Here is a 13288-nt window from a genome sequence, read left to right on the forward strand (position 1 = left end):
GCATGGAGGCTACTTAAAAAGGTAGGGGGCATATGTCTGTAGGAGATATTGGGTTGCCTTATCACAGTCTTACACCCTGTCTTTTCTCATTAGAGATTGGAGGACACTCAGGCATCTGATTTGGAACAAGAGTGAAAAATTATTGCAGTCCTTGGAACTTACATAGCACTACAGTGCTTCTATAAAGATTTCAAGTAATTTTTCAACTCTTAATCTCATTTATATAGCATTCATCCCTGAAAGGGATATAGCCAAAGAGCCTAACTCAGCATTCCTGTTGAATGGGCGAGTGAAGTATGGATCCATGATCGTGGTAGAGTGATGGCATGATTTACATGAGTCACTGTGGTGCTCTTTCCAGTAAATTTGTACTACATTTAACCAGCTACATATTTCCTGTAAGCAGCCCCTTATACCATTCTGTGTTCTGTTGGTCTCTTCTCCTCAGGAGGTGGCCCCAAAGCCTGTCGTGATCTCTACCCCAACACCTACCATCGTGCGTCCTGGCTCCTTGCCTCTCCACTTGGGCTATGATCCACTTCACCCAACCCTTCCCTCCCCAACTTCCGTCATCACACAGGCTCCACCATCCAACAGGCAACTGGGGTAAGTAAAGCAGGGAGAAACAGTGAAGCCTGAACCCTTTTGTACTTGGTAAAAAAAAACCAAAAACAAAAACAGAGACTGTTTTTGAATACTCAAAATGAGTCAGTGAGATTGTCTCTCAAAATAAAATATCCCCCCGTAACCAGAAATCTCCTTCACGTTATTAGTAAGCAAGCAGGTATTTATTTGGGAATAATACTGCCTTAATTTAGAGGTTTAATACTTCTTTCATCTGAAAGAAGAATCTTTAAAACTTTAGCAAGTTAATCATAGTGGTGGAAGCCACACAGGAAAGTAAATTTAGTTCTTGGCCTCAATCTGTATAAGGTTTGGGGGGCATTACTGAACGACAGGCTGAAACCCATTAAGTAATCTTTTTTGAGTCTGGTGTTCCCATTAGTCTGGGGCTCTTGGTCTTTGCTACCCCTAATTTTGTTTGTCTGTCTTCATTCCTGGCGTGGTCCATACATATTTCCTAATGAGATGACTTGAGCTCCTGTCCCCAGGTACCCATGGGTTAAGAGGTTTTTGTCAGGATTTAGCCTCTTAAAGCTTATTGTTCTCTGGACCCACTAGGAAAAATACAAAGTGATCTCTTTTGGGGCTAATATAGAGCAGTACGTGCAAATGGCAAGAGAAGCTTACTCATGTTTGGTTATCATATGACGTAATTCAGCTTTGCAAAATGACAACTTTCATCCAAGTCCTGGCTAAGGCAAGACAGAATTTATACATGCCATTGGTAGGGATGTTTTGTTGTTCTGACATCTTAATAGGATTAGTTTCCCACCAGTTTGAGTTCAGTGGTGTTTGCTTAATTTGCAAGGTGTAAAGATCTTACCATTTCTGTCTGTCTGAAAGGTAAGTAGCATTCACTGGTTTTTCCACCTTCATGAGGGTGTCAAGGTTTTATAGTGTTGCCCTGTAGCTTCCATAACTAGAGAAGCATGGGCAGTCTGCTGTAATTATAGGAGGAGGGTCTATAGACAAAAGGGTCTGTGTGATGAGCATTTCACTTCATGTTTCCTCAGGTCTCCCACTGGCTCCCTCCCTCTCGTCATGCATCTTGCTAATGGACAGACTATGCCTGTGCTGCCAGGGCCTCCGGTACAGATGCCTTCTGTTATATCGGTGAGCTCTGTAGTTGGGGCAGCCAGCCCTACCGACACACTAATCCCTCCCTTCCACCTGAATGCTCATAAACACACATGAGCCCCAGGAAGACATGGGCTCTGGTCTGTATTAGTTGAGCGTGGCAGCCTGCCTAAACTCTTTGCTAACCTCTGCCAATCCAGCACTGTGGAACACTAGACAAAGACTCATCTGGACAATTGGCTCCTGGTCTAGGAATTGATCTTCCCAGCCTGCTGATTGGTTGATTTCACTTGGCACTTAGCGCCTCCCACATTACCCACCACTTTCCTCAAGATACAGCCCCAGCCGTTCCCATAGAATTTGTCACAGCACTGAAGGATTAGATTCCCTATCGTGTGGTACTCCATGGGGAAAGGTGTTTCCCAGGCTGTCCCTCTATGCCCTAGGGACAGACTGCACAGAACAGGCCTTGACATGCCAGTCTCCAAAGCACTTCATTTTGGAAAGCTGTTGCCCCCCGACTAGTATTATGTTCCCTTCTGGTTTTTCCTCCTCCTCTTGATCCAGCTGGCCAGACCTGTGTCTATGGTGCCCAACATTCCTGGTATCCCTGGCCCACCAGTTAACAGCAGTGGTTCCATTTCTCCCTCTGGCCACCCTATGCCATCAGAAGCCAAGATGGTGAGTACATCCCAGCTTGGGGCAGTGTTGGCCCTTTTAAAAGAAGTGTTATCAGCTAGGTTTTTCGAGTGAGCCAGGCAGAGAAACCTGGGGCTTGCAAAGCTAAAGATACCCTGTGGTGGGGTCTAGAGAAGAAAAGACCCTGATTCATGACTCTGTCTCCTCTCTTCCACCTTTAGAGCCTGGTACATAGACCATGGCAGTGAAAAGAAGCAGCACAGATTGTTTGGAGTGGAATGCTTGCTGTTTCAGTTCCAGGGTGACAGATGGAGGGTGGACGAGTGGGCAGGAGAGCTGGCCAAGAGGTGAATAGCTGCATAACCACCACCTGGCTAGGTTCCAGAAGAGAGCTTTCATCTGGACTCTATTACTTCAACAGCCCCCATCCTCCAACTGTGCCCAGGATGGTAGCCAAGGAACAGAGTAGGCATGGTAGGGATCCAGGTGCACATTCTCCCTGTCATTTTCTTTTAATTCCTCTGTTAAGGGCAAATTGGCGTGGAAATTTTAGTGATCTGTAAGGTCAGTATTAAAATCTAAGCCCACTTTTCTCATCCTTGATAGAATCTCACCCTTGGCAAGCTGTTTTTTATTGTTGTTCCCTACAGAGACTAAAAGCCACCCTGACCCACCAGGTCTCCTCAATCAACGGTGGGTGTGGAATGGTGGTAGGTACTGCCAGCACCATGGTGACAGCCCGCCCTGAGCAGAGCCAGATCCTCATCCAGCACCCGGATGCCCCATCCCCTGCCCAGCCACAGGTCAGTTGGGCCCTTGGACGGGGGAACCCGCTGTGTCACCATTACTTTATGGCACGTCTGTTTTGCGAGGAGCAGAAAAATTACAGAAGAGCGGGTTTCACGGTCTGTCAAATAAATAAATAAAATCTTAAAAAAAAAAAAAAAGCGGGTTTCAGTCTTCGGGGCATCTTTTTGCACTTCGGTTCTTGTTAACAGTTTGATAGTAGCAAGACGCACCAGGCTTTACCTACTCTTCTGTTGTATTTACATCAGACAGGCCAGAGAAGGCAGAGCTGGCACAGAGGAGGTCTCAGTTTTTGGTCTTTGTTTTTTTCTATGTGTGAATGACGTATCTGCAGAACCCTCTAAAGTGTAACAGAACCTGACTCAAACCACTTTTTGCACCAAAGGAGGCTCCCCTAGTCGCTTTCCCATGAGTTAAGTCTTACAAAAAATAAAGCAGAACAAAGACAAAAACAAAAACCAAGAAACTTACCTGATTAAGTTTTGTGGCCAAAATTGGGTAATAACAATTTATGGCTCAGTAAACAGACATAATAAAACACATTTTCCTTATCAGTTTAGTCCCTTTCTATTACAGAGCAATGAAAGGAGTGGTGCCATTTATATACCCTGTTCTTTTCCCAGGGAAGCCTCAGTTTTAGTAAGTTCAGTTTAGTTCTTTGACAACTGAATGGGCCTTAGTTTTTGTAGTATCTGCGCTGGACAGGTGACAACCACCTAAGATGGGTTTCTAGAATGACATCTTTGTCCAGCCCCTTTTTCTGATGTCACCACCTGCTTCGTCAGTTACCACCACATGTCCTAACATTTAATGTCCATATGCCGCCTTAAAGCTTGGCCAACAGCAAAAGCCTTCATTTGAGTTTTCTTATTGGAAGCTAAGCTTGCCCTCCCTCCTGTAACCCCTTCCAGTGCCAGTCCCTGGAGATGGTGAAGCCATAGCCGCCTTGCCTGAGTTGTGCTGCTGTCCCTCGTAAGAAAATGATGGGAAAAAAAAAAGGACTTTCTTTTTAGTTACTGCTGGTTCCTTTCTTTCTCATTCTTCCCTTCTTTCTCTTGGTGTTCGTTTACCTCTCTTTCCTGCGTGAGAGAATAGGAACCTACCGTTTCCTTTCTCCATCCTCCTAAAGCACCAGTCTTTCATGTGCTCTGTTGAGCTCAGGACAAAGAGAAAATTGAAAGTCTCAAGAGAATTAGTATAAACTTCCCATATTACAGTGAGAAGCAGTGACCCAAGGCCTCCAGCTCATTAAATTGAGTTTTAAATTTCTTCGCCATTTTTTCTTTTGGGAGAGATAATATTAGTGTAAATAAATAAAATTATTTCTTGACTATCTGTATTAATGGGGAACATGAATTAGTAGAGCCTGAAGTGGAATAAGATTCTGTTTTTTATAAGCTCACGCTTAGTCTCATGCAACTGATGTGAGCTCTGTCCCTTGGGAGCTACTAATATAGATATGCTCTAATAGCAGATCCAGGAAGAATTTATTTTTGGCATTGTTTTACATTATACAGTTTCTTTTATACAGATGGCTGAGCTTCCTACATTTTAATTTTGCTGGTTATTAGAAAGTTGGTCTATCTTTTCTGAACACGTACCAGCTAATAGAAAGGGAAGACGATCCAGAAGTACTTTAGTGACAGAGGACATCAGCCTAAAGTTTCAAGACAAAAGGCAGTCCTAGATCTCCAGTATGTAAAGGGATTCAAAATGGGTTTTTGTTTAAGAACAAACAGAACAAACAAGGGGGGAGGGTGGTTGCTGAGGATGATTAATAACTGACTGTAAATAAGAACGTACTAATCCATATCTCTCCATGATAGCCAGTATCTCACCCGTAATAAAGTCTTTTCTCCTCTTCTGAAACTTGTTGTTTGTATATATTGCTTGTCCAAATCAATGATTCTCAAGTATCTTTATTCCAGTCTCCCTAAAAATTCCCCAGGCACCCACCCCCCATTATAGTTTCCCCACCTACAAGATTCCCTGTTGTTATGAAACAAAAAGTGATGCTCGCCTCATCTTATCTGTCTGTCTCAGAAATAGTCAGTTTTCACCTGATCTCTGGTCTAAGTATGGGGCTGAGAAATCTGGAAGGAAATGGGGAGGCAGAGAGAAGAGAAACTCAGGGACATGGTGATGAGACTTGCTGTGGTTACAGAGACTGGTACGTCCCTCTGCCAGATCTCTACCTGACATCGGGTTGAATTTGGAAAGGGTTGACGTTCCCTTCAAGTAACTCCTCTTCCTGGGCCCCAGGTCTCACCAGCCCAGCCCACTCCCAGCACGGGAGGACGGCGGCGACGCACAGTGGACGAAGATCCTGATGAAAGGCGGCAGCGGTTCCTGGAGCGCAACCGGGCTGCAGCCTCCCGCTGCCGTCAAAAGCGGAAGCTCTGGGTGTCCTCCCTTGAGAAGAAGGCGGAGGAGCTCACTTCTCAGAACATTCAGCTGAGTGTGAGTGGGTCCTGGGTGATTATTGGGATTGAGGAATCTGGGAAGTGAGATGGAGTCAGAAAAAAGTGAAACAGTATAAAAGAAGACGATAATTCTTTAAATTAGGACAGTTCCAGAAGCTGTGCCAGGAAGAATGCCGAAAGAGACTCTTACCAGTCAAAATTGAAATCTCTTCCCCAGGGGTTGGAAAAGACTCACCATCTACTCCTAAACCTTTGCTAGAGTCTGAATCACCCACAGACCCATTTGGATGGAGGCAATGGGTACTCTTTTGGGATTAGTCGAATCCAGCTGGGGTCGTGAAGCACCCAAAGGAAAATGTATTTGCCCCAGATAATGCAGCTTAATGAAATAAGGGAAACCACGCAAGCACAAATAGAAGAATTATAATCCAGATATTTTCTTGAATATTATTTCTCTTTTGATTACTTACTAAGATTTCATTGCAAAGGTGTATGAATATATTTATGTATATAACATATGTATACCTACATGCACACACAAGTGTATAGAACAAAACCAAAGTTCCTCTTCAGTATGCCTTTCCCAGTCTGATTTTTTCCTGTGGATGAGTTTGGTGTGTACCTACCAGACATAATATGTATTTCTAACTATTTTTTTCACTTATACTTTTTGTGGGGTAGTCAGGGAGGGACTATGTGTTTGTTCTAACATGTAACTGGGTTGATAATATCTCCGGAGACCTGGCCATGTGTCTAGAGGATCTTCATTTATTTAATAGCTCTATGGTAGTATGTTCTGTAGTGTGGTTATATTATAAGGTACGGATATTTACAATGTTTCTAATTTTTTGCCAGAACAGCAATGCTATAGTTAACATTGTGTGCACTTGAGCAGGTAGTTTTGTTAAACAGATTCCTGGAAGTAGGCTTTCTTAGAGGACATATGCATTATTAATTCTGATATGATTATGTTTATCCTAAGTAGGAATAATGTGTCCATTATAAATCCCCACTTTTCATTATAAGCAGCTCCTGTCACTGAACTCATGACTGTGGTCCTGAGCTATCTGAAGCCTTACGGGATGAGGAGTCTCCCAGATGCAGGGGAAAAAATCCAGACAGCATTCTGTCCTCACCGTGGGGACAGCCATGGGGGTACAACTGTAGAGCGTGCATTTTCTTGATTTCTTTTCTTCCCTCCCTCTTCAGAACGAAGTCACGTTGCTTCGGAATGAGGTGGCTCAATTGAAACAGCTACTGTTAGCTCACAAAGACTGCCCGGTTACTGCACTACAGAAAAAGACCCAAGGCTATTTAGGTGAGTGGCTCACAACCTAAGCAAGGTTAGTCAGTCAATAAACTGCATGTACCCAGTGTCTCAACTATTTATAGTTTTATAATCCCTTTCTGAATGTTCTGGAGGGATCCACACTGATGAGTGAACAGCCTTTCTAGACCAGCCAGTCCTAAAAAATAATTTTGTTTCCATAACCATTTAGAGTTATCCTAATTATCTGTCATAGTTTGAGATAAAGGGTGGCAATATTTATCGGGTGCCTGTGTTGTGTTAGGCACTCTACCATCTGCCCAGTTCTCTCATGAAATAGATAGCGCCTCCATTTATACACAAGCAAACCACAGAATAGTCATGTACCTGAAGTTACACAGTTGGTGAAATAGCAGAGCCAAGATTCCCATCTAGGTCTTTCTTATTCCAAAGACACTATCTTGGCCTCAAGAGAGTATAAACAACAGATGATACATTGGCATTTGTTAAGCCTTGTGCTCTGGGGGTATATTTTATCTTTCCAGTGATGGACCAATGGTAGTTTTAGTTTGTAACCTATGTGCACACATAAAATAGTGCTAGAAAGAGATGGTCATAGAGTCATGCTCGGGACAGGCACAGTCCTGAAATTAAAATTACTGTGAATAATTTGCTTGTGGACAGTGAACGCTAATAAATCATTTTCCTGTACAAATTTAATAAATTCCTAGAGATTTTGGCATCAAATTTTGATGTATTGAATTATTTTTCCACTAGCTGTCTTTATCATTTCAGAGATGCGTTCCCATAGAAAAAGAGTAACCACATCACTCATTTTAAACATCTCTATTTAAATTTTAATTTTAATATGTACTTCAGGATACATTCATTTATTAAGCAGATACTGATTGAGCCTCTTCTGTGCCAGGCACTGTTTTATATGCTGAGGATATAATAGGAAACCAAATAGATTTGATTAAAATCCCTGCCCTTGAGGGGCTTATATTTTAGTAGGTGAGACAGACAATAAGCAAGATAAATAGGTACAATATATGGTCTATTAGATAAGAGTAAACGCTTGGAAGAAAAAACAGGAAAGAGGAATATGAAATGTCGGCAGCAGGGTTGAAATTTTAGATGAGGTAGCTTTTGAATAAAGACTTTAAGGAAGGGAGGGAGCTGGCTGTGCATTTATGTGGGTGAAAACATACTGCTAAAGGGCAAAAGAGCAATGCAGAGGCCCAAAGTGGGAGTGCATGTGGCACATTCCAGGAACATCAAGGGGGCTAGTGTGGCTGGATTAGAGAAAACCGGGGATGGAGAGTAGTTGGAGATGAGGTAAGGGAGCTACGGGAACATTTTCATATAGGGCCTCATCGGTCCTTGTGAGGACCTCGGCTTTTACTCGACGTAGGGGGTTGGGGGAGAACCATTCGAGGGTTTTTAGAATAGAAGTGACATGACTGGTCTGACTTAGGTTTGAACAGAACCCTCTGTTAGTGCAGAGCTGCCCAGGCAGGAGCAGGCGTCTGTGTAAGAGTCTGTGGCAGTCACACAGGCAAGCGGTGGTGGAGCTTTGGGCCAGGAGGGTGGTAGAGAAAGTGCTGAGAAGGGACTGAATTCAGGGTGTATTTTGAAGTTAGAGTGACGGGGTCTGATGACGGGCCAGACGGAGTGGAATAGACAAGAAAAGAGTCAAAAGCTGCACCGAAGTTTTTGGCCTGAGCAACTGCAAGAGTGGAGTTGCCATTTGTGGAAGTAGAGGAAACTGTAGAAGCAAGTGGATGAGGAGGTGTAGCTGCAGCCCAGAGTTGGACAAGCTGGGCTTGCAGGTGCGGGTGTCAAGCGGAGGCTGGTTGTGTGGTCCTGCGGTTCAGAGGATAGGCTGAAGGTACAGCTTTGGGAATCAGCAGCATGTAGTTCGTTTTTAAAGCTACAAAACCAGATTGAAAGAGCACAGCCAGAAAGAGAGAGGTAGTCGCAGGATCAAGCTCTGGGGTACTCCAATATTTAGAGGTCAGAGAAAGGAGAAGAAACCTACAAATGAGGCAGAATGAGCCTCCTAGAAGGCAGGAGGAAGATAAGCTGAGTCGTGAGTGTCGCATTCTGGAAACCAGGAAAAGGAGGTGCTTCCAGAAGTTTAGTGATCAGCATTTCAGATCCTTTTGATGGGGTAAGGAAGGCAAGGACTGAGTATTCATCAGTATGGAGTCTATATTCAGTAAGTTTTCTGCCCAGTCCCTTCAAGAACTTTTGAGGGGCAGGCAATCCATTAAACTACTTATTTGTTACAGCAAAGATATATCTGGTTCCTGCTGTGTGGTGTAGACACTGTGGTAGGTATTTGACGCAGGCCAGTGACACACTGTACCTCTGAGAGGCTCAGAGTTCTGAGGAGATGCTCGTGTCAGCCTGTGAATAAGGTAAGCACAGCTAGCCCAGTCAGCGAGGCCATGGAGTGGGAGCTTCCTGAGAACAGGGCTCCTGTTTCAGTCAGCACATACCGCAGTGCTGGCGCATGCAAGATGCTCAGTCAGACAACGAATAAATGAGTGCACTCTGAAAGCACCCACCACGAGACAGCGAATGTCATGAGCGCAACAAAGAAGGCTTCACAGAGGAGGTTATATATATCTGAATCCTGAAAGGAGACCCAGACATTCACCAGGAGAGAATCAAAAATACAACCATTGGTCGTTGGCCCTTATTTATTCCACACATCTCTGTTGAAGCAGCTGTGGAGGCTGTGATGTTTCATAAAATCTGACTGCAGAGCCACATGGAGTTGCCTCTGCATGCAGCTCAGATATTTGTGGTCGTGAGTAAGATGTTATCATCACTTTAGGTGAAGTGGCATAGCCTGTAATAAATGTTTTCAGTCATTAATGCCTAGCGGATTGACAGGAAGATCCAGCAGGTGTCTTTGTAGTTTGTCGTAGTAACTGGACTTGGCCAAGGACTGGTGGGTCGTTCATAACCTCACCTGAGTGTAGCTTGGTATTTATCAGGCTTACCTGTGGGGCAAGTGCATGCTAAAGGAACATAAAAAAATAATGGAGGGGCGCCTGGTTGGCTCAGTGTGTTAAGCCTCTGCCTTTGGCTCAGGTCATGATCCCAGGGTCCTGGGATCGAGCCCCACATCAGGCTCCCTGCTCAGCAGGGAGCTTGCTTCCCCCTCTCTCTGCCTGCCTCTGCCTACTTGTGATTTCTCTCTCTGTCAAATAAGTAAATAAAATATTTTTTAAAAAATAGAATGATTAAATTCTTGTGGGAATTAATCAGAGAGGATAGCTAAAAAAAAAGGAAAAAAAAAAGATCTATTTTAAATCACCTTTCAAGACTGAAAGGCATGAATAAACGGCATGAATAAAAGGAAGAGTGTTCCAGTAGGGGTGATGAACTACACAAAGACATAGAAGCCAGACGGTATAATTAACGTGCTAGAGGGTTACTTTAGTGAGATAGATAAATTAATTTGGACCTAGTTCTTGCGTCCTTTCTCAGAACTTCCCATTTCCTAGCCCCTTTGTGGCTTAGAAGCTAAGATTCTGGGAAGTTTGCCCCCCAGAATGATGGGCTTCCTTTGCTTGGGACTCCTTTAGAATTATGGCACAAGGTGATCCTGCTCGTTTCCCCATTCTCTTTTCTAACTACTTGCTCTCTGCTCTTTGTCTTCCTTCCTGGCAGAAAGCCCCAAGGAAAGCTCAGAGCCAACGGGTTCTCCGGCCCCTGTGATTCAACACAGCTCAGCAACAGCCCCTAGCAATGGCCTCAGTGTTCGCTCTGCGGCTGAAGCTGTAGCCACCTCGGTCCTCACTCAGATGGCCAGCCAAAGGACAGAACTGAGCATGCCGATACAGTCGCATGTGATCATGACCCCACAGTCCCAGTCTGCGGGCAGATGATGCCTCCCCTGGTGGAGAGGTCCCCAGCCAGAGCTCGCCCGCCCGAGAGCCAAGAGAGATGTCATCTTATCGCCTCCCATCTGCCTTGGACATGGCAATATGGGGGGAAGATTGTGTGTTGTGAGTAACGGACAGATGTGGGGCTTTTCAGCCACATGGTCATGTACATTGACACCTGTACTAGGAACGTCCCAGCCCCAGAGCCACATAGATTATCCCCTAAGGGGGCAGTTTCTGATGTACCCACAGCCAAAGGCCTTTCCAGATGGTCCGAACAACCACCCCTGCCCATGCATGTGTACCTGTCTCTCTCAACACTAACCCTTGCACTTCTGGGTTTTGGGTTTCTCTGTTCCCTCTCTTCCCACTAAGCCATGGCTATTACCTTCCTGATCCTTAGCAGCATGCCACTTCCTGCTAGGTAGAAGGAGGCCAGTGTCGATGGCAGGTCACCCCCTAGCCCGCCCCAGCCACCCAGTGGGCTCAGGATTTTGTCTCCCATTAGCTGCTTATTTTATCCCTTTACCCCCTTCCTGAAGTCTAGTTCAAACATTCACTTATGGCGAATGTAAAATTACCCTTGATGTATGAATTAGCAGTATTTTCCAGCTCTTCCATAAACTTTAGTCCTTCTCCCTACCTGCCACCAAAAAAACCCCAGAAACAAAACAAACAAACAAACAACAACAACAAAACAAAGCAGAAAGAAAAAAAACTGCAAGAATTCTAGTCGTTTTTTAGCTATTTCCAGATCTATTTGGGTACCTCATTTTGTGTCTTGAGTTTTCTCAGTCTACTGCTGGGGCCTTTTCCACCTCCTGTTAAGCCTTGGCAAGATCATCTTGTGGCCTTATTAGCTCTTCTTGTTAGTGAAAAGGGAAAGTGACCCTGGTGTGACTGGCTGATCCCCCCACTTCCGCAGTCCACCCTCCTGCAGTGACCATTAGGGCAAGCAGGAACAGGAGCGTTTGAAGCTCATTCTATCAGGTTACTGGATTGATTCTTAATGTCTTACAAGAGTTTACTGGCCAAAGCATATATAACTCCTTTTGGTCGTCCATCTGCTCCTGTCTCTCCCTCTTTGTTCCCCTGCCTGGGTCACTGCCTCAGTCTCTCTCAAGGCACAGCTCTCTGGAGCTGTTGTGTAGGGCACTCTTGCACTCCCTGGCTCTTCTCCCATCTCCCAGCCCCACCCCGAGGTTGTCTTTTCCAGTCTAGGCTCTTCTCTTCACAAGTGTCCCTCACCCTGGATCTCCCTTCTCCCGTTCACCAGGCTCCTAGGCTAGCTGCTAGGTCTCTCTGCTCCTGTAATATTTCTTCAGCTCTCCTTTGCTTTCTGACCCCTAGGTTCAATGTGTCCCCGGGGTCCTGAGTGTGTTTTCTTGAGGGTAAGGTAGGATGGGAAGAGGCAGGAGAGAGGAGGGGCAGTACTGATCTCAGCAGAAGAGCCCTGCTCGGGGAAGGTCTGGTGTGCCTGGGAAGTCGGTGACTATTGCTCTCAGCCATTCTTACTGTAAGGAGTTAGGTTACAAGGGGAGAAATTCATCCCTCTTGTCCCTCTTTCTTCCCCATTAAGACTTCTCATCTTCCTTTGGCTCTGAACTATGCAATTTCTACCAGGGCCATAGGAAGCAATCCAAAGCCAGAGGCCTGTGGATAGATAGGTCAGCTTTAATAGCCTGTCAGTATGAATCTCTTCCAGTTGTCCCAGAGCCACCTTTTGCCATCTGGCCAAGTCAAGAATGTCCTTTTCTCCCTCTCTCCTACCTCCATCTTAAATTTACATACAGAATAACTGCCAGCTTCCTTTCTTAGTCTGTCTTCCAAAATTGGCTGTCATCGGGAAATGTGGAAACATTCTAAGCTACCAGGTTCCCATCTTCTCAGAGTGATAACACTGGTGAGGCAGTCAGAGGACATGTTCTTTTGTGTCTGTTTTTCATTTTCCCTCCTGCTTTTCAGAGCCGGTGCTGAACAAGACACACCTGGTGAAGAGAAAGGAGAGAAAACATGGTTTTCTCATCCTCTACCACCCGGGACCCAACAGGAACGCCCCTGAGGTGACTCAGTCTAGCAAATGGCATGGCAGATGGTCAGGACGCCAGCTACCACCTCCAGGGACTCCATTTGCCTTTAACAGTTCACAGCCATAACTTGTACTCAGGACTTTTCCTTTAGACGGCTGCGCCCTGGGACTTTCTTCTGCTTTAGTTGTGTTTCATTTTTTTATTTTCTTGATTTCCTACCAGGAGCCTTGCCCTAAAGCTTGACTGAGTTTATGGCTCCCAAGGAGCCTTCGTAAGACCCATGACTATTTTCCATCCCCCTTTAGTCAAGTGTTTTTCAAGTGAAGAATCCGTTTGTCACTGCACACATGCCCTGCCTTACTGCTTGGCCTTGGAGGAAGTTTGAGTCCTAGCTGTCTGTCCCTGTGTAGGAAAGCTAATTTATTTAGAGGGTCTTATTTAGTTTCTTAGTCCCCATGTCTCATTCTCTTGAGTCCTTATTTCATTTTCATTCGTAGGAAGTTCCTGGGGACCTAAATA

The 13288-nt window shown here is 44.9% G+C and overlaps 1 protein-coding gene across 14 annotated transcripts in view; it reads left to right on the forward strand.

Annotated features, from left to right (window-relative positions):
• The window catches only part of LOC116878846 (cyclic AMP-dependent transcription factor ATF-7), an 81416-nt gene extending 69993 nt beyond the window's left edge, over positions 1–11423 (forward strand). For all 14 annotated transcript variants that reach the window (XM_032876617.1, XM_032876611.1, XM_032876612.1 and 11 more), the window contains 7 exons: positions 449–606; positions 1638–1737; positions 2269–2382; positions 2991–3143; positions 5410–5607; positions 6780–6888; positions 10525–11423. In XM_032876617.1, coding sequence (XP_032732508.1) covers positions 449–606; positions 1638–1737; positions 2269–2382; positions 2991–3143; positions 5410–5607; positions 6780–6888; positions 10525–10742 — 1050 coding nt within the window. In that variant the 3' untranslated portion in view covers positions 10743–11423. The remainder of the gene's footprint in view (positions 1–448; positions 607–1637; positions 1738–2268; positions 2383–2990; positions 3144–5409; positions 5608–6779; positions 6889–10524) is intronic.
• The last annotated feature ends 1865 nt before the right edge of the window (positions 11424–13288 follow it).

Source organism: Lontra canadensis, unplaced genomic scaffold (assembly GCF_010015895.1).
Source record: "Lontra canadensis isolate GAN:19392208 unplaced genomic scaffold, GSC_riverotter_1.0 scaffold59, whole genome shotgun sequence".
In the NCBI taxonomy this organism is placed as follows: domain Eukaryota; kingdom Metazoa; phylum Chordata; class Mammalia; order Carnivora; family Mustelidae; genus Lontra; species Lontra canadensis.